The 27,597-nt window shown below is 50.5% G+C and overlaps 1 protein-coding gene across 7 annotated transcripts in view; it reads left to right on the top strand.

Moving 5' to 3' along the window:
* The window catches only part of Adcyap1r1 (ADCYAP receptor type I), a 53,609-nt gene extending 26,230 nt beyond the window's left edge, over positions 1-27,379 (top strand). For 2 of the 7 annotated variants that reach the window (XM_085691046.2, XM_085691045.2), the window contains 13 exons: positions 8-49; positions 2,650-2,759; positions 3,245-3,342; positions 3,761-3,893; positions 5,160-5,313; positions 5,618-5,678; positions 6,299-6,368; positions 10,159-10,250; positions 12,925-13,008; positions 16,583-16,666; positions 19,464-19,593; positions 21,244-21,285; positions 22,674-27,379. In XM_085691046.2, coding sequence (XP_085547172.1) covers positions 8-49; positions 2,650-2,759; positions 3,245-3,342; positions 3,761-3,893; positions 5,160-5,313; positions 5,618-5,678; positions 6,299-6,368; positions 10,159-10,250; positions 12,925-13,008; positions 16,583-16,666; positions 19,464-19,593; positions 21,244-21,285; positions 22,674-22,862 — 1,289 coding nt within the window. In that variant the 3' untranslated portion in view covers positions 22,863-27,379. The remainder of the gene's footprint in view (positions 1-7; positions 50-2,649; positions 2,760-3,244; positions 3,343-3,760; positions 3,894-5,159; positions 5,314-5,617; positions 5,679-6,298; positions 6,369-10,158; positions 10,251-12,924; positions 13,009-16,582; positions 16,667-19,463; positions 19,594-21,243; positions 21,286-22,673) is intronic. The other 5 variants (XM_085691049.2, XM_085691047.2, XM_085691048.2 and 2 more) reach the window with 4 other exon arrangements.
* The last annotated feature ends 218 nt before the right edge of the window (positions 27,380-27,597 follow it).

The following is a 27,597-nucleotide window of genomic DNA, read 5'->3' as shown; positions in this document are numbered from 1 at the left end:
TTTGCAGGGGATTCTGGTTTTGCCGATAGCAATTCCTTGGAAATCACAGGTGAGAGGGGAGCTGGAGCCACCTTGGGATGGCAGGGGTGGAGGGCACTGCGGTGAGAGCACCAAGACCTGCTTTGTAGCTGGACTTTATTCTGTGTGGTTTTGAGTATGTGGCTTCTCTGAGAAAACTGTGCACTGCCTCCTTGGAAGGTGGTACTCAGGTCCCCTGAGAGAGGATGGTACATCCATCCATGCATGCAATCACATGCTGTGGGGGAGCTAGGGATGTCTGAAAACCCCTTCATACAATGCGAGTGCAGAGCTCTGGATTACAAGGTCTTCCTTTGGTGGCTTTGAACCTCCCTCCTGCAGAGGTTCTCAGACTTCAGGTTTGCACTCCAGTTGCCTGGAGGGGTCCATGCACCACTGTGAGCATCACAGCCATAGGCCACAACCCTGGTGAGACTGGAGCTGCGAGAGGCCTTGTGGTAGGGGGATGCGATGCGTGGTGACTGAGTGAGATGAAGCCTCCCCATCCCATCCCAGCTCTCTGCAGACTGGGGAAAGTGCAGATTCTGGGGTTTCTACTGATGTAGTCCCCTGAAGAGGGGTTGGATGCATAGCCAGCCATTCTCCAAGTGAGAGGGTGGAGCTCTATCAGGAAGGGTGCTGTGCTCCTGTAACATTGCTGGAGCAAAACAGCCCAGACAAAGAGATGCTGTCACTGCGAGGTTGTGACAATCTGGAGAGCGCCCCATCTTCCGGAGATTTCTATCAGAACAATATTCATAGAACCGTTTGGGGAAGAAAAATGTTTATGTTTTTCTGAACCAACACCGTGTTATTAAAATAAAAGAGGAAAATAAAAGACAGGAAATGGCTTTTCCCTCTAGGAAGGTTTTTTTTTTAAATGATTTTCAAATTCCTCTGTACCCTTTGTCCCTTTCTTCTCCCTACCTCTGTGAGATAAGCAAGGCAGAGTTAACCAAAGCCCAGAGAGGGCAGTGGCTTGGCCATCCGGGTCAGAGGGAGATGGGGGAGGCATTCAGATTTTCTGAACTGTTCAGGGGCCTTTGCAAGGAGCTTGCCAGCAGCAGCCCGAGACACATACATTTTTCTGACTAGGAGACAGTCTGGTGACACCGCTAACACTGAAGCCCTGGGCCTGCTAGACTCCCTTCTTGGCTGTGTCACAGGTGTCAGAGAAGCTGTGGAGACCCTCCCGTGCTGAGCAGATTGTTCTCCTGGGCAGGTCCCTGTTCTGCCATTCCCAACAGCCCAATTTCTCCAAGTGCTAGCGAGGGTGTGTCCAACGCTCTTGACTGAAGGCAGTTGGGCTTACACCTTCCAAATCTGCCAGAAAAAAAACCAGGATATGTTGGTTAGAAAAGTAAGGAGTCTTCCCTGCTCCCTGCTATCTGGTACTGACCCACCACCTCCTCATTGAGCTTCCCAGAGGCCACCTTACTCACAGAGGATAGGATATTTTCTAGAAGTATATGCTCCAAACTCCCTACCCACAGTGGTCTCTTATTGTATACAAGTCGCTGGTCTTTGAAACCCATAAACTGACTATACCAGAGACTGCAGGATGAGGCCCCAGAATCTGCACTCTACCGAGCCCACAAACTGACCAGGAGTGCACACCTAAAGTTAGAAAAACAACAATTCTGTTCTGTTCTCTGGAGATTTAAAACTACTCTAAGCCCTGCTCCTTTTGATGTTTCCTAAGAGATGGGTAACTCTTGGGCTGCCAATTAGGGACAAGATTCTGGAGCTAGCTAGAAGAAAAGGCCTCCTTGCCCTTTGCTTCCCTGGACCTTAGTGGTTCTCACTGACTCATAATGACATGATGTCATTCCAGGTTGAAGCAACCCACTCACATGAAAAATAGCCTCCACTCTGCTTTGTAGGTAGCAAATGTCCTTTTCAGTAACCGTGACTGTTCCATCCCTCCAGCGTCCCACGCAGTGGCCTTAAAGTCAATCCAAAGTGAATGAATGCACATTGATGACAGGAGACAGACTACAAAACCCTGAAAGGCAAAAGGAAAGCAAGGAAACACCAACAAAGGCCCTCCAAGAGTTGCGAGGCTGAAAGGAAGAGAGAGTAGGCCTGGGCTTGCTAAAACGCAGTGAAGTCAGGTGCCCCATCCATGTGAGATGTTCCAGCTGCTGGGAGGCTCAGAGCTCTGCACTCAAGTGTGCCGAATCCTCATCCCACGGTCACTCAAAGAGGTCTCGGACATGCTGGATGCCGTGTTAGGGTCCCTGGGGCTGGGGCTGGGGTTGGGTTTGGAAATAGCATTTGTGGCGAGTTTCTAGGTGGTTCTGTCTGCACATTGATCTTCTGAGAAGTGCTGATCCAGGGTCCCAGGGGCAGGCTCCGAATCCTCTTCGGGGGAGAGTTTGGGAATATTGCAGGAGAGATACTGGCTTGCTTGACCCTTGGCTAAGGGATCAGGCTGCTCATTTGTTCTACCCCACCCCTGCCGTCGCTAGTGAAGGATGAATGCCAGGTCTTCAGCAGTCACTCCATCCTGTGCCTTCTAGCTCGAGCCTCCGGGTGAACACGAGGATTTTCAGGAATTCCCACTATGAAATCATTCTCAGAGTCCCTAAAGTCATTCGCATACCTTGCTTGGCTTTCTGTTCTCTGCAGACATGGGAGTCGTGGGCCGGAACTGCACAGAGGATGGCTGGTCAGAGCCCTTTCCCCATTACTTCGATGCTTGTGGGTTTGATGACTATGAACCTGAGTCTGGGGATCAGGTAAGTCAGATGGTGGGTTAGTTCTGAGGGCCTCGGGGCTCTGGGAAGCACTCATGAGCACCCGCTGTATACTGAGCCTGAAGCATGGAGATTAGGATGTTCCCTCACCCTGCTGGGGCTCTGTCCCACCACAAGTCCCCTCAACCCTGGCTACTCATTCAGGACACTGCCTTGCATATAGCCCAGCAATTGAGGGCATAACACTGTAGCTAGCAGCGAGTTTCTTCCACTGTTCTTCAGGCGATCAAGGCTGTTTTCTGTTCTGACTGATCAGGGCCCTTGCCTTCAATAAATTCCGAACGTGTTTAGAGTACTGACCCTTTGCCGAGAGGAGCAGGCATCCAGCAGTAGTGGCGTGATGGCAGAGAAGGGGGAGATGTTGGGCCTATAGATGGGCAGGCCCTTGTCTGGGATGCTGGGTGTGGGTGTAGCAGGGCAGTGGCTGGTCCCAAGTGGAGCCCTGTGTGTCCTGTGCCCTGCTCCAGGATTATTACTACCTGTCGGTGAAGGCCCTCTACACAGTCGGCTACAGCACGTCCCTCGTCACCCTCACCACTGCCATGGTCATCTTGTGCCGCTTCCGGTGAGAGCCCAGTGGTTTTGCAGCCAGAATCGTCCATCCTGCTCCAAGTGCTTACCTCTCTCCATCCCTGGAATGCCCCTGGAAGGCAGGCCCTGTCCTTAGCATAGCACATGGGTGGCCTGGGAGGGAAGCTCAGGCATCTAGGATCACAGTCCTAGGCATCTAGGAGCACAGTCCCTTCCAGAAATCTCCTTTGCTTGCCTTAATCTCTCTGGTAGAGAGGCTGGAGGAAGGAGAAGTCTAGCCATTAGATTACCAGATGACCGTGGTGGGGAAGGCAGAGGATTATCAAGATGGGAGCAGAGGGTGGTCTGGGAGAGAGATTCCATTAAGACAAGCCCTGAGCAGGCCCAGAGCAGATGCCCCTGCCCCGCCCTGAGGGTGTGAAATGCTGGTCTCCCCATCCTGGTCTGTGTAGGAAACTACACTGCACCCGCAACTTCATCCACATGAACCTGTTCGTGTCCTTCATGTTGAGAGCCATCTCTGTGTTCATCAAAGACTGGATTTTGTATGCCGAGCAGGACAGCAGTCACTGCTTCGTCTCCACTGTAAGTGTGCCAAGCAGCCCAGCCACCCCGGGACTATGCCCTGTTGGCATCCTAGCCACCCTGGAACTATGCCCTGTTGGCACCCTAGCCACCCCGAGACTCTGCCCTGTTAGCATCCTAGCCACCCCGGGACTCTGCCCTGTTAGCATCCAACAGGAAAGGTGTTCCTGCAGGTGAAACCTTATCCCAGGTCATGTGAAAGTTCAGGAGCTATGGAGTGGTTACAGTACTCAGTATATGACTTCAGGCCCAGCCAAAACACAGTCCAGCCTGTTGTGGGATGTTTATACACTGTGTGAAGGTGTGTTGCTGTGATTGATGTAATCAATAGCTAAGCAGGAGGTATAGGCAGCATTTCCAGGGAGAGAAAGGAAGAGAACAGGGAATTGAGGGACAGAGGGGAAGCCAAGGAAACATGAAGGGAGTTGGACATACAGAATGAAAGAAAGGTAAAAAGCAACATGATAAAACATAGGTTAATAAAGACAGGCTCATTTAAGTTTTAAGCGCTAGTGGGACAAGCCTTAGCTAAAGCAGAGCTTTCATAATTAACAGTAAGTCTCTTTGTCGCTATTTGTGAGCTTGCTAGCAAAATCCAGCTACACAGGCCCTCAGCCTGGACCTTGGGCCAGGAAGGCCATGTGAGGATGAGGCTCAGACAGGGCTTACCCAGTCCTGTGCTCTGTAAAGCATGTGGAATCTTGTGGCAGTGTGCAGGGCCTTTGTAGACACCTTTCCAAGCACAGACGTGTGGAGGAGGTATATGCAGAGAACCAGTTTATGATATAGCGGGATAAGAACAAGCTAAACTTGGGGCCTTCGCTGGGAGGGCATGTTTAGGGATCTGCTTGAGAAGAGATTTCCCAGGGCCAAGGTGTGTCTCTACCTGTGATGTTTCCAGCTCCTCATTTTGTAAGCAGTCTCCTGTGAAGACTGCTGGTTGCTTCTTTTCTTATTTACCTGGTTTGCAGTGCTGGGTAAGGGGCGAGAGGGTGGGAAAGAGGAGCTTGGAGCTTTCGCCTGTTATCACCGGTCCTTGTGCATAGCGTTTTCTGCGCTGGGAAGGTGATCCTGAGTCCTAGGATGCTGTGTATTCCGCCTCCTCCATCCAGGAATGCCTACAACCTTTGGTCCTTGGGATGCCTGAGGCTGAGTATGCCAGTACGGATAGACCTCAGGATTTCCTCGTGTTCTGTGGAGCTGGATTTCAGGGTTTACCTGGGGGCGGGGCAGAGAGCTCAACTGTTCCTCCGGCTGTCGCTGTAGGTGGAATGCAAAGCTGTCATGGTTTTCTTTCACTACTGCGTGGTGTCCAACTACTTCTGGCTGTTCATTGAAGGCCTGTACCTCTTCACCCTGCTGGTGGAGACCTTCTTCCCCGAGAGGAGATACTTCTACTGGTACACCATTATTGGCTGGGGTAGGTTCCTGACAGGGTCAGTCTGGATGGGTTCAGGCCTCCTAGTCAGTTGTACATTTGGTTCCAGCAGAGCCCTCACCTCACAAGAAGGCTGTGGACTTCTTGTTAATTCTTAGAACCATTTTCTCTTTTACTTCCTTCCCATGGAGACCCCATTTTCTGAGGGAGAGCTATACCCAGGAATCATCTTGGGAGACCAAAGGGCCTGAAACTAGGGGAGATGGCAAGCTGGAGATGAGGGACAGTAGGGTCCCCCCAGGAACCCCCACCCCAGGCTAAAAGTACCCCTTTTGTCGTTCTTCAGGGACCCCTACTGTGTGTGTGACTGTGTGGGCTGTGCTGAGACTCTACTTCGATGATGCAGGGTGAGTACCGCTGGAGAAACACAGGCTGTGGTACTGAGGACATTTCAGGCATGGGCTTCAGTGCCTGCCTGGTTTCACACGACCTCCCCAGTGTTGTTCTGGACAAACCTCAGTCCTGGGCAGCACCTGACTCTTCACCTTGTTTGATCAAACCTGTCTCAACCCCAGACCAAAGCCTGGTCCCAGGTTCCTCTCAGCCTTCGCCCCTTGTGGTCAGCCTTGTCTTAAGTGACAACCCAGCAACAGAATGGGTACATTTCTGAGCCCATCTGGTTTGGGGTTACTCTGAACATCTGTTATCCTTTGGAAAGAAGGAGGAAGAACATTGAAGGTGAGGTCACTTTCAACCCCAAGGTCATCCTAAGGACCCCGAATCTGAATGAGAGGCATGTCCTTTCCAGGGGTCCCACTGTAACCCTGATTCTTGGGCTCCAGTTTCTGCTATGACCAAGGAGCAGAAACAACAACAAAGCCTCGGGTGATGGGGTATTCTTCTAGCACCCACCCCTACTTCCAGATCGCCCTGGCCAGGGGCTACAGGGGGAGAACAGTGCAGGCCCCTCCTGTCACCTGATGCTCTGCAGGGTCTGTTATGATTTCTCCTCTTTGCCGTCTTTCAGCTGCTGGGATATGAACGACAGCACGGCCCTGTGGTGGGTCATCAAAGGCCCCGTGGTTGGTTCTATAATGGTGAGTGTCCTGGGGACAAAGGGCAGGGAGAGGTAGACAAAGAGAGTACGGGGAACGGAAAGAGAAACTCTGTCGTAGCTCTATTATATACTGTATATATATATATATATATATATATATATATGCGCACATTATTAAGTTATTCCTCTAGGGTTGGGACAGGCACATTATTCTGTTTTTAATTATTATGAAAGGTGTTACTAGGAGTAATTTCACGTGTAATTTTGAGTGTCTCTAAGTTTTTCTTTAAAGTGACTCTCTAGAGAATTGCTGGTCGAAGGGTATACGTTTAACATTTCAGATTCTCCGCCATTTTGCAAAAATGCTTCAACAGATCGCGTCCCCTTTGGTGGCTTTGCTGGCCAGACACTCCGTGTACTTGCAGTAACAGTCATTTGATGGGGCACAGTCCCGTGGAGGTGGCGCTGGCTTCTGCATGGCGTGTCTGTTTCTCTGTGTTTTTTGTGGGCCCGAACACTTCTAAACAGCCCTTTGGTGGCTTATACTTATTTTGGACACTCCTGTGAACGTCTTTGTCCTCCAAGAGATTGTCTTTCAGATCAGCTGAGGAGCAGTGTTCCCAGGCCAGCGTGACTTTGGTGCCTTGGGACCCTCAGCCTTCACATCTACAGTCCCCAGCCTCCTTTCTTGTTTATGGAGGATTTCAGTCACCTCAAGCTTTGCAACCAATCTCCTCTTAATTTCTTCACAACACGGTTGTGGTTTTGATTATCAATGTATCTTTAAGAAATAATATATTTACTTTTTGTCTTTTTAAAACTGCTATCCATTTCTCTACTCTTCTATTTTTGATGGCTTCACATTTCCAATCCTTAGTGTTCTTACGGAATCTTATATGCTGGAAAGTTATTTATCCCCAGCACCTATGCACTGTGTTGAAGACCTTCTGCTTGTGCTACTCAGATGCCTGTGCAGGTGGCCGGACAGCTACTCTGACCCGCATGTTTCACCACCTTATGTGTAAATTTCTTCTTTGTTCTGTTGAACATTTCCCAGACATTCACCTAGGCAGATTTTTGAATATCCTTGCTAAGTTGTCAGAAAAAAATCTGGTGGAGCTCTGCCTTGAATTATGTACCAGTTTGGAGGGAAATTGATATTCTCTAAGAACACCACAAAATTCCCTGGCTGCCAGTCTTTCTTGCTGCCATTTGCTTCCTCTGAGATGTTTCCCAGCCTGGCCCTTAGTGGAATCTAGGGATCTTTCCTTCACTGTGGTAGCTGGTGGGCTATCGGGGCCATGTAGAGAAGTGATCAGTGTTTGTGATTTCTTGGCTGAGTTACATTTTTGAATTCTCTCATGAGTTTAATCCCTCTTTATTTGGTTCACATGGGGTTTCTACATAGAAAATTATGTAACCTGTAACTGAAAACAGCTTTTGCCCATCTTTCCCAATATCTGTTCCTTTTATTCCTTGTTTTTATGGAGGACAATGTTTGCTCTAGTTTTTGGCAGTTGTCTTGCATGCAATTGGGCAAGGGTTTCTTCCTGGCTGGCTTTCGTGTGTGTTGTTATAAAGCTGAGCACGGGTATTGCATTTATTCACATGTGCTGACGAGATCTTGCCCTTTGACCGAATAGTGTCATCTACCAGTCTGGGTTTTCTCTACTGCTAGGGATACCTTTGTATTTGGCTCTGAGCACATGTGCTTAGGTTTTTGGGACAGATCGCTAGGAACAAGATTCTGGGACAGAGAGTTTTTTACTATTCACATGGCCGTGGACAAGGAGCAGGAGTGCTCACCTGTGCTTCCTGTGTCTATGCTGATGTGTCTATTACTAATTATTTGTCAGTCTCATAGGGATGATTGAAAAAAAATTTTTTTTGGTCTCTCATCATAAGGAGTACTAGTACATTTCTTTGCATTCCTAGGATGAAATCTCTGTGGTCATAATCTGCTTCCTTTTTTCATGTACCACCAAGTTCTCTTTGTGAATGTTTTCCTTAAAATCTCTGCATTGTTTTCCATGTATCTTATATGTCAGTGTGAACTTATTTTCTGTTCCTGCCTGGCTTTGTTTTGTTCTGCCGTTTGAAACAGGGTCTCACTACGTAAGCAAGGCTGGCCTCGGTTCATGATCTTCCTTCTTTCATCTCTTGAGGTCTGGAACTGTCGGTATGTGTCACCATGCTCAGTTTCTGTTGGGGGTGTGTCTGTTCCCCGCCCCCCCCCCCGTGTGTGTGTGTGTGTGTGTGTGTGTGTGTGTGTGTGTGTGGAATGGGGAGGAGAGAACAGATCAGTCTCTAGTACAATTCCTCAGAATTCTGCCCATTTGGATTTCTTCTGAAGGGTTTCTCACTGGCTTGGAATGCAGCCCCGGACCTGCCTGTGTCTGTCACTCAGCCCTCAGATGACAAGAACATGCTGTCACACCTATCTTTTCTTTCTTTTTGTTTTCTTAACACAAATTCTAGGGATCAAACCTAGTCCTCATGCTTGTAAGGTTTTATCAGCTGAGCTACCTCTCTTCCCTCTCTTTGTTTTGTTTTTTTTTTATTTTTTGCAGCAAGATCTTTTGAGATTTTGTTTTTATTTGCTATGAAACAATTATATTTCAGGGAATTGCATTTTCTTGACAAGTTCAGAAAATTATCTGGGCCTACTGTTTTCTAATGCGTATACTTTTGACGACTTTTAAGTTTCCTTCTGAACTTACTGCTCTTCTCAGACCTTTCATCTCCTAGTGAGTTGTTCTTGCTCGTTTTAGTTTCCTGGTTTTGGTCAATGTTCTTGCATGATTTGAAATAGTCTGTCTCTTGTGCTGTCCCCCCCCCCCAAATACTTAATGGTACTTTCTCCTTAGCAATATTTGCGGAGTCCATTCAAGCATTAATTAGGCAGCAGCAGCAGGCACGGCAGAGCAGGGATGTCTTTCTTGCTCTCATAGATCTGTGAGGCAAAGAAGAACACAGACAGGGTCCTTCTCGATCAAGCTGCCTATCGCTTCCCGTTTCTTTCTCCTGACTCTTCACCTGCGCAGTGTCCCCTTTGGTGTGCCGCAGCTTGCAGCTCTAAGACGTTCACTTTCCAGCTCTCGCATCCCTAGTTGTTCTTAGGAGCTGTTATTGTTTTTAAATAGAATCGTGTTGTTCTTTTCTTAAGGGCGACGTTGGCTCCGGCCCAGAGATGTCGCTGTGCACGCTGTCTGCTTGTTGTGCCTCCTTTGCATTTATTTGCAGCCCTTCCTCCTCCGTTCGCAGTACACACGCAGCTTCCTACTTTGTTTGGAAAGCATCTGTCCCCGATGGCTCATGCTGCTACCGCTGTTCCCAGGCAGTCCTCTAACTAAGAATGCTCTGACTGCTTCCTTGGATCCCGCAACTCTGAACTGGAACTTTCTCGCTATCCCCGCCCCACCTCTATCTCTCTATCTCTGAGGCAGGGTCTTGCTAAGTGTTCCAGGCTGCCCCGGAATACATGTTCCCGCTGCTTTAGCCTTGCAAGTGCGGGGATTGCAGGGCCGCATCCCCACCATCTGCTGAGTTTGGAATCCCCTGTGCAGTCACCCCTTTAGCTATGCTTTTCCATCACCCTAGCCTTCTCTCTGTTCTCTTCCAGAGAGGCCTCGCCTCCCTACTTACTCCCCGTGTTCTCTATTTCCAGCTTTTCGCGTAGAATTCTTTTTCTTATTTCCTTCTTTTCCTTTGGATGACTCAGTGGGAACCTTAGAAGTCTGCAAGGGGACCTGCCTGGCTGGGAGAGGGTCCGATTGGGCGGGATACCAGGCTGGACAGAGACTCGAGTTTGCCTTTCCTTCCCTGCTCAGGTGAACTTCGTGCTTTTCATCGGCATCATCATCATCCTGGTACAGAAGCTGCAGTCCCCAGACATGGGAGGCAATGAGTCCAGCATCTACTTGTAAGTATGCTATGTGGCTGTGTGGATGCCACAGCCATTTCCGACCACATGGCCTGCACTCGGGGTCACAGGCAGGACAGAGCTTGAACTTTGCTGGCAGGTTGACCTAGCATGGGGATTGGCAAGATTTCTTCCTCATTAAAGTGCCTGTGAACTACAACTGCCCTCCCAGGCCTCAGCCAACCCGGAGCTCCTCAGCTCCGTGAGCCCTGCATGGAAAGGAAAAGAGAGAGAAAGGCCGACAGAGCCTCTCGGGTGGCAGGAAAGTCAGCGGAGAACTCCGGAGTCCCGGGGGCAGCTAGGGTCTAGGTTGTTTAGAAGTCCGCTTTCCTTTGGGGATGCTCGTTCTGTGGGAAGATGAGCCCATTGGAGGCGCGGCTGTGACCGGCCACGCCCCCTCATCTACTATGCAGAAACTGCTAAGTGCCTGGCAGTCAGCAGGGGGAACCTTCTCCTTGGTCATGCTCTGCATGGGATTCTCTTTCCTCCGCCTTCCTTCGGAACAGCTCTGTCCACCTCTGTTTCTGCCTGACCTTCTGCCTCCGCCCCCTTCGTCCCTAGCAGGGGAGCATTGAGTGACTCCAATGAGTGCAAGGCTTTCGCTACGCTTATAAGACATGTGGCTTCTAGGCCTTTGAGTTCCCAGAAGTCGGGTTGTAGCCACTACCCAAGAAACATGACCACCTGAATCCTGCCCCTTCTCATTCTGAAATCAGACAGAGATCCTGTTGACTCACCCTCCTCCTCCGGCCTCAGGAATGGGGCGTGGCGTGTGGAGGCGTGGCGTGTGGAGACGCTTCTAATGCTAAAGAGAAAGGTCACAGGCTCTGTCTGCGAGGTTGATTGTGGAAGGGCGTGGTAGCAGCTGAGGGTAGAAGAGGGTTGCCATGGGACTCTCACCGCATCACCGGGGTCTTTGTTATAGACCCAGCCTGAGGCTCGCAGCCTTGATGGCTTCCCTGAGAAAAGTGAGGGGGACAGCAGAGAGAGTGAAGCAGAGGACCCGCCAGTCATTCTCCTAGGGAGAAAAGCAGTGCTGCCAAGAGATCGAGTCCTAGGTCCTCCTCCTTGAGGCTCCTTCGGGGGAGACAGAAACCACTGTTTCTCTGTGCCAGTGGGTAGCACAGTGTCTTTATTATATACACTACATGTTCTCTGCCTCTGCAATAACTATACGATTGAAAAGGGGATGCCTTTGTGGTTATTTTACTATCTTCCCCCATGCCTGCTTCATGTTTTGCCATGATTTATTTATTTATTTATCTGTTTATTTATTTATTTAAGCGACTCACTTGTCATTTTTTTCATGTTTTTCCAGCTATTTATTTATTTGCTACTCTTTGTCGGCTCTTCCTTATCTGCAGGTGACATAATAGGACGTTATTGGTAGAAGTCATGACCTCTTGCTAGGGCAGTGGTTCTTTTGCTTCTTGCTCTGCACTGTCTCAGGCAGTCACGAAGCAGACCCCTTCTCCCCTCTGCTACTTTCCTGTTAAAGTCGTGCCTCTATGCCCAGCCTCAGTTTCTCTTGCTTGCCTTGTAAGCTGGCCCTCCTGTGGACTGTCACCTCTTGTCATTGGAGCTGGGGAGAAGCTAATTTAGCCCAACTTTCTCCTGAGCACTATCAACCTTCCTCAGTCTCCTCCGCTTCCTGGTAGGATCTATGTCCTGTTCTGAGGCTCTGAGCCATCTTCTTTGGGTGGAAGGGGAAGATCCTTCCAGCTTCTCCCTATGCCTATGCAGAGACACACCCAAGGGAGCTCTGGGAACCCTGATCACACATTTGCCATTTCAAATGCCCTGCCCCAGACAATAACAACTGCTGCCTCTGGCCTGGTGGTAAAGAACAGTGGTTCTCCCTAATGCATAGATAAGAACCACTTGTAATTAGCGCATGCTTTTTATAGTTATATTCATAGTCACACGTCAATCCAGAACTTTGAAGAAACAGCTAGTTGGTTTACTTTCTTAGCATAAAAACAGCACTTTCTAGGTTTGACCAGTGCTATTTGGTAGGAAAAAACCCAAACCTATGATAGTCTCTAGCTTCAAAGACGAAAAACTCAGGTGGATGATATCTGTAAGACTGGACAAGGGATTAGCTCGATCCTGTTGAATTCAGCTATGTATCTGAGTGTTCCCGGGGTTAAGGGGACCTCGCTGACCCTGGTGACAAAGCCTCTGGGAGCTGCAGAGCATGTAAAAACACCTGCATACGGTTGATGCTTACAAGCACAGCTGGGCAAGCTATCCCTAACTAGAAGGCCCTTTTACAGCAGAGGACACTAGTGCTCCATGAAGCTTGGCAAATCCAGCGGGAAAGAGCTAAGCTGTGGCCACAGTTTGCATCAGTGCTGGCTTGTGTCATCCTTTCTGGTCTCAAGGAATCCACAGATTGTGAATGATAGGGTTAAGCCAGTGTATACAATAAAAGGCTTCCTGAGTAAAGATCCTTGGTAGGCTCCAGACATCCTCCCTATAAAAGTATTCCACTCTCAGGGCTTTAGGGAAGCTGGCTCTAAGCTCAGGTGCCTGCACTAGGTTGGAGGGAGAATTTGGGGTGGGCAGGGCATGGAGGGAGGCTATGCCTGAGTTCCCAGATGTATGTATTTTTCTGCGAAGACCCTTCTGGCCTCCCCACAACAGCTCTCTGGTTTTTTTCCTCTGTTTCCAGAACAAATTTAAGACTGAGAGTCCCCAAGAAAGCCCGAGAGGACCCCCTGCCTGTGCCCTCAGACCAGCATTCACCCCCTTTCCTGTAGGTTGGTTCCAGCTGTGCAGATACTAAGGGTTTGTCCACTGTCAACCAAGCTGCTCCTGGCTCAGCCTTGAAGGATCTGCCGGATGTGGGACCCTGCAGAGGGCAGGGGAGCCTCGGTCTGGGTTAGGGTCAGCAGGGGCTCAGGTTAGGGCTGTGCAAGCATTCAACCCCGGGCTGGGCAGGGTTGCTTTGTTTTGGCCTAAAGCCTGAGCTTCTACTAAGCACAGCTCCCCGACTCTGGAGGGTGGAGGAGAAGGAGGTTTTCTAGAAGACTCAGACTGAGAAAGGAATGTCTCAGTCCAGCCATGACATGGCCTGGCTTCATTCTTAGTGCCTATGACTGGCTCTAATCTGGGAGGTGTGCATTGGAAGCTACCTCTTAGGTCTGAGGTGATGAGGGAAAACCTCTGTGCAGTCCCCCCTCCCCCTCCCCACAGGGCGTCTTCCACCTCCTTCCAGGACAGGCTCTGTGTGTGCGGAAAGCCCTTCAGTCAGGATATTCAGACAAGGATTTGCCCTACAGGTACAGCCTTCCAGTCCCTGTACCCCATTACCCCCACCCTGTCAATGAGCATCTGCCCCCAGAGTTCTATCAGGGGTGGTTTGGGGAAACTGTTATCCTGAGAAACCCAGGAAAAGACCCCCCCCCAGTAAGTCGGTGGCTATAAAGCCCTGAGACCGGTATGGAGCCCTCTGGGATCCCAGGCTCATTCTGTCTTCTTGTTGGAGGAGGAAGTGGTGATGAGCCATACTTTAAGTAGGGATGCTGTTTCTGGGGAATATTTCTTGGGACCTGGGCAGTGCTCTGAAGGTGCGGGAGAGCATCAGGAGACCACCATGACCTACAGACCGCCAAGGAAGCAGTAGTACATGGATTCCTAGGCTCGGAGGTGAAGACGATGGGAGTACTGTCTGTACAGGGCATGGATAGTTGTCTGTCTAATATCCTATTGGATGTTTCCTGGGGCTTCAATTCAGCCAATCCTTCACGCAGAAGGCACTGTATTAACCTTGCACCAGATCCCTAGGATAGACAAGAGAGCTGAGAACCTGGAATAGCCCTGACCTTCCCACAGATGAAGAGAAACCATGTCAGAGCTGGACCTAGAAGCCAAGGCTGCCCTGACTTGCAGAGGGGGCTCAGCTGCACCAGCCACTGGCCAGATTCCCACAGGCCAACCCCCACTGACCACCCGAGATCTCCATCTTCTGATGCGCCTAGCACATTTCTCTGAGTCTCCTGAGCTTCCTTGGACTCAGGGCGGTCTTCCAGGTTGGCCTGGGTGTCGCTTTCTCTACTCTTGCCTAGTTATCCTGGGAGTCCTACACCCTGCTTTTCTCATTCTCTGGTTCAGCTCTTCTGCCTCTGTTCATCCTGTTGCTTTTTAGTGAGACCGTTTGCAAGTCACTGCAAGCCAGGGGCAGGGGTGTGGAGAGGCCCTCTTCCCCTCCTTCTGTGGATAGTCTCCCCTGAGAGTCCCCTGGATGTCACTCTTGCCTTTGCTGTTTCCTGATGCGACCTTCATCTCCCATCAGGGCGACCCATCCCACTGAACATATCACTAAATTGTCGTTTGGTTATTGTCAGGAATTTTTAAAGGAAAACCAGAGGAGTCTGTGTTTACTGTAAAATGTCGGGGAACCCCAAGATGGAGGAATATGGGACAGTTTTGGGAAAAAAAGGAGAGGTCTTGGGGGAGGAAAACTAAAGCTTGGAATTTAAGGTGGCAGAAATTGGACAACAGATATGTGGGTGTGTGGTGTCTTAGACTGGCCTTGTCTGCTTCAACCACGGTTTAGGGTTGTCAGCCACTTGGTCCGGATGAGGGAGAAGACAAGGCAAGAATAGCTTCTGTTCCTGTGGACCCAGAGGTCCTTATTTACATATTTGTATCTCTCTCTCTTCCTCCATACACATGCACACAAATATATATACACACACAATCCAGTCCACTGTCATTTACAAAGAACACACAAGGTCATTCTCATGAATACCTTGCAATAGGGCTTCTCCATTACACCCTCAGGCTGAGGTTGAAGGGCAGCTCCTGAGCTGGCAGGGCAGCTGACCAGAGTGGCACCACAGTCTGCTAGTGATATGCAGTCAGGTACTATTCCTGCTGCTGGTCTACCCTTGAGTAGCAAGGCATCAAAGAACACTTACAAAATACAGCACCTCCCATAGGTGATTTGAGATAAAAGATGTCATTTATTGAATGAGTACCACAGGCCTGGAAAGAAACAGCCTGCTGAGCAGGCTTGCATTTGCCTCATCTGAAAATACACAATGCAAGTTCTTGCCTCAGCCGAGTAGTGTGTCTCCAGACTCTAGTTGCCTTTAGATCCAGCTGGTGTCAGAAGACAGGTCTCTGAATGTGAAGGACCTAATTGCTCCTGCATATGCTTCTCCATTGGAATCGAATCCACACTTGATTACTGCCTTAACTCGCCAATATGAGGTGCTCCAGAGCCCTCTGTGGCTAGGTAACTTGTTATCTAAGGTGACAGGACTCTTCATCTCTGGTAGGGAAACTAGTGTCCCTGGCTTTTGCCAGCTCAAGCATGAGCAGGACCAGAGAGAATCAGCAGAGGCAGGAGAGCAGTAGCTAGATGCCTCTGTGAAGGAGGACAGCAGCGTGCATAGCCAGCCTAGGCCCTGGACTTTCTCAAGGCTCTCATCTCTTCAGGCTTTGCTATTCAGCCCCCGTCCATATACCTGGATGGTGCAGTATATCTTCATGCCGACCTGTGGAGTTCCTCAAGCGTTCTGTGGTTTTGTATCCACATGGTCACCACTAGCTGTGTGTGACTATGAAGCTCTGCTACTGTGACTAGAATTTTGAGATAGTAGAGTATTCATTCAATTGTATTTTGATCAATTTTAATTTGAGCATCAGCTAGGGCAGTGGCTATATTAGTAGTAGGTAAATACAGGTCAGACGAATGAACAGTTCATTAAGTCAGGCCTGCCTCTACTGTCCTGTGTGTCCTCACACTGAGAGGAGTTGGGAGTGGGGGAAGAAGACATGATCAGAACACCCATGGTAATCCTTGCTAACAAGCCTGGAACTCTGTCTCCTCGTGCCAACCATATATGAGGTCCCCAGCCCGAGCTTCCACCTACTCATCTTACTGAGTGACCTTGGCAAAGCCATGCTCTGAGTCTGGGGCTGACAGAGATATGACCTCTGGCTTCCTGTCTGATTCCCAGCCTTTTAATACTACTCGCCTACTAGTGGCCCCAGTGTGTGTGTGTGTGTGTGTATGTGTGTGTGTGTGTGTGTGTGTGTGTGTGTGTGTGTGAGAGAGAGAGAGAGAGAGAGAGAGAGAGAGAGAGAGAACTATGTACACACACATACACTTATGGACATAGATTCCTTTGTCCAGAACTGACTCTGTTTGAGTCCTTAGCTTCCTCGTTCTCCTCTGCGTGACTTCCTTAGCTTGTCTCCATTCCCTCACTTCTCTGCCCTCCCTGCACCCCATGAACTAAGTCTTCCCAAGTCCTACTGCAGTTTCTCCGCTGCCCAATGTTCCCAGCTGACAGAAGTGCTAATCTTGTCACATCCAGCAGCTGCGTGCAGAAATGCTACTGCAAGCCACAGCGGGCTCAGCAGCACTCTTGCAAGATGTCAGAACTATCCACCATTACTCTGTAAGTGTGTGTGGCCGTGGCTGTGGCCGGGTGCCCTGGAGGGGTGGGGGATGCATGCTGCTATTGCTGCCACCACCTGTGCTTGTCTTCCTTTGGGCTGGAGGAGTGTGGAGGGCCACCCGGAGCCTCCCTGCCTGCCCTCTTCCTGGCTGTTGCATGCTGATATGTGTCTTGTGAGTTCTCTGCAATCTTGTGGGTGGCGCTGGAGGGCATGTGGATATTGGAGCTGTGGCATTGCAGGGACATCTTGACTTCGTGGCTATACTGATGCCTGACTCGTTCCATAGTGAGCAGTTAACGGCTGCTGATGGAAGTGTGTCCTTCCTCAAACCCCAGCTCCAAGGGCAGCAGTCAGTGACTGCTGACAGAAGCGTGTGCAACCTCAGATCCCCACTTCTCTGGGCTTTGGTCTTGGCAGTTGCCGAACTGTAAGAGCTCAGAGCGGGGATGAGTTCACTATGCGTTGAGCACGTCGTGTGCTTCTTGACTGAGTTCAGACCCCACAAGGACCCTGTACAGTGGCTTCTTGCACTGCCTCCATTTTATAGACAAGGAAATTGGAATCTGATGAGGTAGAGTAAGTCACATGACTGGGAAGGGCATGGACTGGAACCTAGAACATCCTAAGAAGCACACCCTGGGTCACCTATGATACTCACACAGTGGGAGGTGTGCCTTTCCTGACAGTCCACCGAGAGTTCTGGGGGCTCTGAGCACTAGAAGGTCTTCTTGGGGCTGTAGGAATCTTCTTCCTATGGATGGTTCTTTGGGGTAGGAGGTTAGAGGTAGAGGTTGTGTCTCTCTGTCTATCTAGGTTAATCAGTTTCAAGACATAGCTTGTCTTGGAATTCCCATTCCCAGGCAGTCAGCTCAGACGTTACTGGTCCCACACACCAGGTTCCTGAGGCCTCTCATCTGTCACCCTGTCTACCAAGGGCCTATTCAGAAGTGTTCTGAATCCCTGGTTGTCATCCCTGCTTCAGAGCTCTGAAAAGACATACTGCTCTTGGGCCACATCCCATGAAGCCCTCCATTCAGACCTACATCTGCCCTGTGACTGGGAAGGCTCTGGCACCCTTCCCAAAAGCCAGTTTCTCAGTCTGAACCCAAGACACAGAAGGCTGCCGTGAACCCTGGGAGGCTTAGCATCTTGGTTCCCAGGTTCCTTTTTACTCTGCTGGGTCAAGAACCTAGAATGGGTTCACTGCAGAGGGGAAGTTGGAGGAGGAAAGCAGGGCCCTAGCCTGCTCAGGACCCAACAGGACCCCCAGATAGGCCATGCATCTGCTTTTGTAGGCGCATCTCCCAGGCCTTCCAACCTCCATTCTGTCTCCAGACACTGCTGCTTTCTGGTGTCAGATCCTGGGCATCGAGAGACAAGTGGGTCCTAGTGCCCGGGAGATACTGGGTTTTAAGGACTCTAGCTGATGTTCCATAGAACAGGCATTTCCAGCGTTGACTGAAGGTACTCGCTGTGAAACCTAACATATAAAAGAGGGGCCCTCTTCAGGGCCACCGGGTGTAGACAATGATGAAGACAGGCTGCTAGGAACCCATGTGGGCTCATGCAGAGACTCACTCAGATCCCATTGGCTCTGTCCTAGTCTATAGGATATGCTGCCTTCGAGCAAGGGAGCCACTGTGAGCCCCACAACTGTGGGCTTTTCTTCTCCTAAAGATCACCCCAAGCTTCTATTCCTCTCCCCTTCCCTCCTCCCTCCTTCTCCCCGCCCCTCCCCCACCACTTCTTGTCTTTCCTCTAATAGAAGCTGGGATACCAAGGGCATTATTCAAATCTAGGGATTTTTTTCCCCGGAGAGACTGGGAAGGGGATATGAGGGGCACATGGTAGAGTTGCTTCCAGTCAAATAGTCACCCTTATATTTACAGTCCCCTTCTGAGGGCTAAGCTGTGGCAGGATAGGGTGAGGTTGGTGGTTCCAGGGGCCTGGATAAAGCTGAGGGAAAAGCATCTGCAGAGGAGAGCTGGGCTCTTTGGGGAGGTTCACAGGGGACCGGTGTCCGGGGATGGGACCCACTCGGGGAAGCTCCTGTGATAATTTACTCCCCCAGAGCAGCATTCCCAGCCCACGTGTGTCTGGTGCCCTCCCTGTGAACCTCTGTCTCTGTATAGTTAGACAGGGCCCTACCAACTCTTGGCGCTATTGCAAGAGCTAAGAGCAAGAGAGGATCCCAGGAGGCATGGTGGGCTCTCTGGCTGACCCATCCTTAGGGCAGACATCCTTCTTATCCTTTGACTCAGTTTCCTGGGCAGCAGCTCTCTCTTGTGCAGGTAGAATTTCTGCTCAGTCAGTAAATCCTTCCTTGAAACCCTTCCAAGTTCCTCTAAGGTACACCTAGTACCCTCCCTCCTGGTCACTAGGATTGCTCACAATATCCCTAGCCATTCCCAGACTTGGAAAAGCCCTATCTCCATGGGTCTTTGGGCAGCTGTTTTTGAGGTCAGGTGGCTTCCCTCTGAGCCAGGACAGATTTGTTTTGACTCTAATCCTATCCTGAATTTTCCTCTGATTTTATACATTTATGCAAGGGGGCCCTATAAATGCTATATTTTCAGTGGCCCTGCAGGGTACTGACTAGGTTCCTCCTTACAACATCCTGGGAACCCTGGGCTCTAGTTGGCTCCCTCACTCCCAGACCCCTTGCATCAGTAAAGGATGCCAAGCAGGTCTGAGAGCAGGGGCACTGAGAGGTAGCCAGGGCTGGTGACAGGCCCTCTGCCCTCCCTGCTCCCAAGCTCTGCAGTCCCCCAGCAGATTTTTGCTTTCTCCTGACAGACGGCTGGCTCGCTCCACCCTGCTGCTCATCCCACTGTTCGGAATCCACTACACAGTATTCGCCTTCTCTCCGGAGAATGTCAGCAAGAGGGAGAGACTCGTGTTTGAGCTTGGCCTGGGATCCTTTCAGGTAGGCGCCGTGCTTGCGGAGGGCATAGCTCATTGGAAACTGAGCCCTGACCTCTGACCCACGGCCAGCTTTGTAACCCTGTGCACCTTGACTTCCAATCTCAGTGTTTGTCTCTGACATGAGTGCTCAAGCACAGGTCTTCTACAGTCCTTTCTGCTGCTCTAAGATGCGGCAGAGTCTGGCTGTGTCTGTGCCTGGGGATCCTGACCCAGGTCCCCCTGAGTGACTTGAGATGAAAGCGCTCTATAAAGCCCCGGAGATAAGATAACTAACTTCAAGACCCTCGTGCCATGTCCACATCCTAACTTCAGTCATGTCCTCCAGCCTCATGAGGACTGGAGTTCTGTCTTATCCACCTGAGTCCCTGGCACAGGGGACCCCAGTCTTGGGCCTGACACAGAGACCTGAGTGGGCTGGAGGTACCTGGATAGATCCTTAAATGAATGGGTGCAGGGACAAGTAGAGGAACGTAACAGCAAGTATATAAGCAGGAATGAGTAGGAGGCTGTACTGTGTGCACACAGTAAGTGTGTAAGCAGGAATGAGTGGGAGGCTGTACTGTGTGCACGCAGTAAGTGTGTAAGCAGGAATGAGTGGGAGGCTGTACTGTGTGCACGCAGTAAGTGTGTAAGCAGGAGTGAGTAGGAGGCTATATTGTGTGCATGCAGTAAGTGTGTAAGCAGGAATGAGTAGGAGGCTGTACTGTGTGCACACAGTAAGTGTGTAAGTAGGAATGCGTAGGAGGCTATCATGTGTGCACACAGTAAGTGTGTAAGCAGGAATGAGTTGGAGGCTATAGTGTGTGCATGCAGCACAGCAAGAAAGTGAATAAAGACGCTAATGGTGGAGGGGGTTGTAAGGCGAGCATCTTTCCCTGTTTAAATTGATATTTGAGGGTGATGGTCAGAAATTACTCTGCACACCTGACTTGAATGTTAATGCAAAGTCCTTTTCCCCAGTTCATGTTCTGGCCCAGGAGTTACAATCTAAGGCTCCCATCTTCATGTTTGACAGCATAGTCTAGCCACCATTCATCTGACATTTTCAAATGAAAGCACCGGGGTACTGAGGTCCTACAGACCTGGTTTCCAGCATTCAGGAAACGGTTGCTTTGTTTCGTGCTGAGAAGCTGAATTCATGCTCTGCCAAGTACTCACCGCACATGGGTTGCTGTGCTTTGTATAAAAGCAGTTTTCCAAGGGAGGACAGAGTAGGGGGTAGTGATGGACAAAGATCCTAGCGGTCTGTCTTGTTCTGAAGGAGCCCTGCTCTCAGGGGCCTGCAGACTAGTAGGAGAGCCCAGAGAATGTTCTGGTTTCCTCTAGAAAGGGCGAAAGGCTTCCCTAAAAAATGGGATAAAGATAGTCTTCAGTGATGGGAAGAACTTGACCACGTGAATGTGAGATCCAAGATGAGACGCCTGTCAGTGGGGACTGGTCTATCAGCCGTTTGGCCTCATGGGTGCGCCTGTCTTAGTGAATCAGGATGCATTCCGCATTACTGTAGAGCTTTGCACAGGCGTGCCCCGTCTAGACTGCGATGTTTTCCTTTATTTATGGTATCTTTTCCACTGCTGTTCCTCCCATGTGCTCACAGTGTCTCAGGACGTCCCTTGCTTGTAGACTCATGGATGTTTGTGTTCTTTCCCAGGGCTTCGTGGTGGCCGTACTCTACTGCTTCTTGAACGGGGAGGTAAGACACAGTCTCCCCACCTTTCTCAGCAGGGCACATGAGGGGTGTTGGGGGAGAGAGTGGGAGCAGGTTCATCAGATGGGATCTTCCAGGTTCCCAGGACTGAGGACAGGTGACACAGCTGTCAGTGAAATGTGGTACCAACATCTCCCGGGATCCCCCACCGGTTCCAGAATCACTCCAACTCTGCAACCAAGGCCGAAGCAGAAGACAGAGTAGAGCATAGTTGGTGAAGGCGTCTCTGCTGAGAGCATAGCTCCAGGGCACATTCTTTCCCAAAGACATGTCTTGGCGTTCTTTCCCAAAGGACGAGTCTTAGCAAGCAGGAGTAGTCCCTATAGGGTCATCAGGCTGTGGTAGGCAGTGCCCACCGAGCCCCAATAAGCCAGGCTGACTATCCTTGCTAGCCCAGAGCCTATGAGACCTTAGAAGAGACCCTAAGGAGAAACCTGGAGCCTTCCTGAGGCGTTTCATTCCCAGAGATACCATTTGGGGCTCCTTCTCTAGCCTGCTGGGGTAATGTTCTGGAGCAGAGCCCAGGATAGAGGTGCCAGGGAAGTGGAGGGGACTGGCTGTGTGGGATGGGTTTGCAAGCAGAGAGAGGTCTTTTTCCTGAGGCTCCGGGCTTAGTGGAAAGATCTTGGCCTCAGCAGACTCTTCCCCTTGTTTGTATCTAAGATTGAAGATAAGCATCCACAATCAGAAGGCCAAGCTAGATCAGATTATAGCAGACGGAGAGAGCGCAGAGAGGGCTTTGCTTAAAGATCCTGGGAGAACCAGAGGGAGGAGTCTGGGCAGCTTGTCTGGAGTCTGCCGAGGGAGAGGAGGCACGAAGTGGGGAGAGTGGGTGTGGGTGCTGCTCCTAGTCATACCGTGTGTATATGGCATAAAGGTGCCTGGCTGAAGCGGCATATGGAGGCTTACGCTTTCTTGGCATGGCCACCGTTTACATATGCAGAGCTACCGGGGTTTGCCAAGAGGCATGGGCTATTTTATAACTCGCAGTCTTAGGAATCTTCTCACCTTGGAAGCGTTCAAAGCCGTGGATGTCTAGGCCTTCTCTAAGGATGTTGATATCATCCTTCACGGGCTTTGGGCATCTGGGATATTTTAAGCAATTTGAGTAAATCTCATGTGTATCCCACAGTGGCCAACAAGGGTGATGATCTTTATGTGATCCATTTGCTTCTAGAGGTTGCTAGGAGAACTCTCTTGGCAGTTACAGAGGAAGCTGTCTGAGGACTTTGCCAAGACAGAGCAGGACGAGGCTGCAGGACACAGCTAGGGAGTGGGAGTTGGGTGGATAGTCATCATGGCAGCTGGGAAAGGACCAGGACAGGACATAGAAGCTGCTCGCTGGGAAGTCACGCACACGTTGCTCATTGCAGGTACAGGCAGAGATTAAGAGGAAGTGGCGGAGCTGGAAGGTGAACCGTTACTTCACTATGGACTTCAAGCATCGGCACCCATCCCTGGCCAGCAGTGGAGTGAATGGAGGGACCCAGCTGTCCATTCTGAGCAAGAGCAGCTCCCAGCTCCGCATGTCCAGCCTCCCGGCTGACAACTTGGCCACCTGAGCCCTGTCTCCCTTCTGTACAGGCTAGGGCTGCAGGCCGGTGCCTGCAATTGTTTGTGCCTCTTCCCTCTCCTTGGGCAGGCCCTGGGTAGGAAGCTGGGCTCCTCCCCAAGGGGGAAGAGAGAGATAGGGTGTAGGCTGGTATTGCTCCTCCTGTCTGGGTCCCACCTACTGCAGTTCATTGAGCCCAATTTGACATGTAAATACACCTCAAGTTTGAAAAGTTGCCCCATCTCTCCCCCCAATCCATGCCCCTGCTCATCTCTGCCAGGTTTCAGCTTGACCTATTGTGTCAAGGCCAGCCTCAGTGATGGCCTGATCCCAGGTTCAAGGCCTTGTGAGCTGAGGCTGAAACATGCCTGTCTTATTGAGGCTGGGGTAGTGCCCACCCCAGAAGATTTTCACTAAATTGACTTTAGATGTGGGCCCCTTATCAGCCTGTCCCGATTCCTGAAGCTGACCAGAGATGCAGCTCAGTGGCCAGGGCATCCTTTGGAGTGGGTCAACCTGAGGCTTCTTTTGCTTACCCGACATCTAGGATATCCAGGTGCTCAGCTCCTGTGTGCCTGGATGATGGGAGGGTTACAGGGCTCTTCAAATACCTAGGTTGGGGTGGGGGTGAGGGTCAGGGAAAGCTCTGGTGCTTTTCATTTGATCTAAGAGCTGAGAGCTAGAAATGCAGATGCATTTGGGAAAGAGATGAGCTAGCTGAAGATCTTACCATGTCCACGGCTGTGCCCTGACTCAAGACTTGATCATGTGGTAGCTTTATTTCTACCCTTCCTGCCCACAATGAACAGTCTGAAGAAGCCGTTCTCCAGCCTTGCCAACCACAGAAAGCCCCTAGCTCTCTCCTCTCTCAATTTCCCTTGAAGTCAAAGCCATGTCTAGAGCGAACCAGCCACCTTGCAGTGATATCAATGAGTTCTGAAGCAACTTTAAATTTCCATGAGCCGAGCCCTGCACCCAGGGCTCCCCACAGCCCTACCTTTCCTGATGACAAGAACGGTAGATGCCACCCCCAGCCTGGACTCCATTACTAAACTCAGATGTCGGCAAGACTTCCTCCATGTGCCCTTGACATTTGAATCACCTGTGGGCCTCTTAGGGTATTTGGAGGGAACGCTGTGTCTGTCGTGCGCATGAGCAGAGGCTGCTGATGGGAGGAGTGGTGGCTCTCTCGTGCCCATCCTGGCTCTCCAGCTGTATGTTGCACAGCCATAACCTAAGGCTTCAAAATAAGGCCATGCCCAGATGTGGAAAGACAGAGGGAAGATGTAGTGCCATGGGACCATGTGGCTCAGCTCTTTTCACATGGATGCTTGTTTTTGTCACTGCCTCTATGGACTTGTTTGTGACCGTGCTGTAGAATGCATGGGAACCGTGGGAATCTGCCTTGCTTGCTGTTGTATTAAGTAGAAGGAGCTATGGGAGATTTGAGACTGCACTGCTGGAGGGGGTGTTAGAAAGCCTGGAGAAGGTTCTAGATGATACGATGTAGAGAAGAGCTCTGTGTTCTTGACCAGTGAGTTCAGGTTTTGGGTCTCTGGCAAATCCAGAAGGGAAAAGCACCTCCTTGCTCCTTCCCAGAAACATTAGGGGCTTGGACCAACCACTGCGTGTACATTGACCCTTTACCCCGCACCTTATTCCCCTTCCTATCCCCTCTCCGGTTCTGAGAGCCAGGTTATCACCCACACAAGAATCAGTTGCTCACCCTGCACTTTGGACATGGCTAGGGAGCCTGAGCTACTTAGAAGAAGCCATGGTTTGGGATTTCCACTGGTTTAGAATGCTGTGGCTGTGAGCACGTCTGTGCTTTGCTGGACCTAAGCATCCTTGGTTGCGAAATGAGGTTTTTTTTTAGTGTGTCTCCAGGTTCTGCATTAGTTAAAAAAAAACGAGGCAGGTAAACAGACACATATTCTTGTGTATAACATCCAAGGGGTGTGCGCACACATGTGTGGACACATGTGCATGTGTGTGGACGCATGTGCATGTATATGGATGCATGTGCATGTGTGTGGTAAGAAGAATGATGTTCTGTTTGTTTTCCCATTTGGATAACACAGTGCAAGTGTGCATAGCAGAGGGAAGCTCAGGCCATGGCCGTTTGAATAGGGTTTCAGATGTGACGGGCAGAGCTAGCCTTGTAGGCTTGACAGGGACAGGTTGCCTGTGGCACCCTCCGTCCAAGGTGCAGCCCCTGACCTATGGACCCCGTTCACTTGTCGTCACCCCCATCAGTGGGTCTGCTTCACTGTGGAAGAAGAAACTGTGACTTTCTAGTTGCCTCACTGCAAAACAGCAAAAACCAGATCAACCCTGAGCCCTTGCTGCTTCCTGAGCCCCTGCTGCTGCTTCCTGAGCCCTGGGCCTGCGTCCTTCTAGAAGTTCCAGGATCCTGTTGCTTTGTTTGTCTGTCTGAAGGATTATTATCCAGATGATTAGTTTGCTAGTCTTGTGAGCAGATGTACCTGAAGGATTCTACATGTTCTGGGAGGGTCTGGCTCTCAGGCCTCAGGCAGTGAAGGGATAGTGCAAGGCTGGGTGCTGGGTTAAACCCTGTCCCCTTGACCCTCTTACATCTATAGTGCAAGCAATAAGACTTACTGATCTGTGTGTAGCCCAGTGTACCTCTGGGGTTCTGTCTAAACACCAACCATCTTCTCTTAGAATGGATCCCAGGCAAGGCTTGCAGCAATACAGCCTGGATCCAGAGAAGGGAAAATGGTTAAGAAATTCTGTGTGGAAGGTGAAAAGGGCTCCATGGACTCAGAAACCCTGAGGTAGTAGCAGAGTAGATCCAAGAGGCACCCAGCCTGTACAGGATCATTCCTGGGAAGTGGAATCTTGTTCTATGAAACTCCAGAGGCCAAATCTCATGGACCACATAGTTTAGGGGACAGGACATCCTTGTCTTGTCCTGTCTCCTGCCATGATTGTTCTGCTTCATGGTGAGCGGGGTGTGTCAGCAAAGGGTCTAGTTCTCACAAAACAAGATTCTACATCAGGCAGGCTTAGGCTGCCAAGCAGTCAGAGGGATTTGGAGGTGCTGCTCCTTTGAGTCTCAGCCTCCATTCTCGGGGTGCAGTGATGAGGTTCTCCTTGACACGCTCAGGAGCCCTCCATGAGTCCTTTCCTAACCCCATCTTCCCTGAACTGACTTCTCTGTGGACAGTGATGGGGACCTTGACCAGGGTCCAGTGCTGGAAATAACCCTGTACCTGTTGCGCAACACCGGGACCTCTTCTGTTTGCTCTGTACCCTCTCTTACTTGGGGGAAAGCTGTGAGAGACTCTTTAATTCATTGTGTACCCTTTGTCCCCTGCAACGAGAAGGCAGAAAGTCCTGTAGCACTAGTCCATGTGAGCCTAGTGAACCTGGAAAGCAGCTAGAGGAGCCTTGAGCAGAAAGCCTGGGACTTGGGGCTCCCCAGCTTTGCCACTCACCTGCTGTTTGACCTTGACTCGTTCCTGTCAGGGGAAACTCAAAGACTATTAGAGCTGGAAGAGACTTGGATATCTGAAGGCAAACCTTCCCCATGGACTCATGAGGAAACAGGTGGGCCTCGCATGTTTTTGAATGAGAATGTGGCTCTACCGGTATTGCACAATCCTGCATGTGAGTCCGATGGGACACTCCAAGCAGCCATAGAATACACTGTACCACTTGCAGGAGTGGCTGCACTCGCAGGAAGTCCAGGGGTCCATTACACAGCACAGGAGAAGCAATGGAGTCGGTGTGGTGGAAGGATTACCTGCAGCAAACCCAACCCTCTCCATCTGTTCTGGGACTCCACACTTTACCCTCAACCCCTAACCTGCAATGGTGTGGCCATGGTTACATCATCATCTGCCCCCTAGCTAGGGAGGAGGTGGGAGTGAAATGCTCCCTGTCGGTTTACAAGCTCTGAAAACAACTCAGCTGTGCGCTCATTCTTAGGGTGAAGACCCCTGAAATGGTATCCCTTGCAACCAGCCTACTGCTTTGAGCCCCCTTGGGTTAACCGTTACCCTACCGAGGGTGAGGGCAAGGCCACAGGGCTTGGGTGGACACTGAATTCCAGCTTTATCCCCATCGCTTTGTTCAGTTTGCTTTGAAGATCGGGATGGGAGAACTCTATGAGTGCTGGACCTCTGTGCCATCTGCCTAGGAACCCTTCAAGGGGGTAGGACATTCCTCTAGTGGGACCAATGCCCATTCTTTCTCCTCTCCCTGAACTCTGGGTCCTGTGGTGTGTCTGTACTCAGCCATGTGTGGGTTTTTTGTCTGCTGTCTGTCTTCTGAGGCTTTGCGTCTGTCAGGGCTGGGGTGGTTCAGCCCTGGGTACCCTAGAGGTGACTCCAGGCTCATTCATGGGAGCTGGACCAGCCTGGGTTTAATTTCCCACAATAAAGATAAACCCCACGGACCTCACTGCTACCGCTGCCTCCATTAATGCTGTGTTCACACCCTGTCTGGGATTTGAAGGATGTCATACTGCTGTAGATGATCAATAAATGTCTTATCATTTTCCCCGGTGCCTGTTAATTGCTGAGAGTGGAGGGAAGGGAAAAGAGACAGGGGGAGAGACCACTCCCCCCAGATCTGATTATCCCAGAGTAGGTAGTCTGCGAGTCCTAGTGGCCTTTGGGTGAAAATGGGATTGAGTGAGCTGAAGATGGAGGAGGGAAAGAAAGGAAACCCTCGTCTTCAGAGGACACCCTTGTGATGTGGGTAGAGCTGGGTTCACT

This window comes from Myodes glareolus, chromosome 6 (assembly GCF_982192425.1).
Source record: "Myodes glareolus chromosome 6, mMyoGla1.1, whole genome shotgun sequence".
In the NCBI taxonomy this organism is placed as follows: Eukaryota; Metazoa; Chordata; class Mammalia; order Rodentia; family Cricetidae; genus Myodes; species Myodes glareolus.
This window is presented reverse-complemented; position numbering and strand designations above follow the sequence as displayed.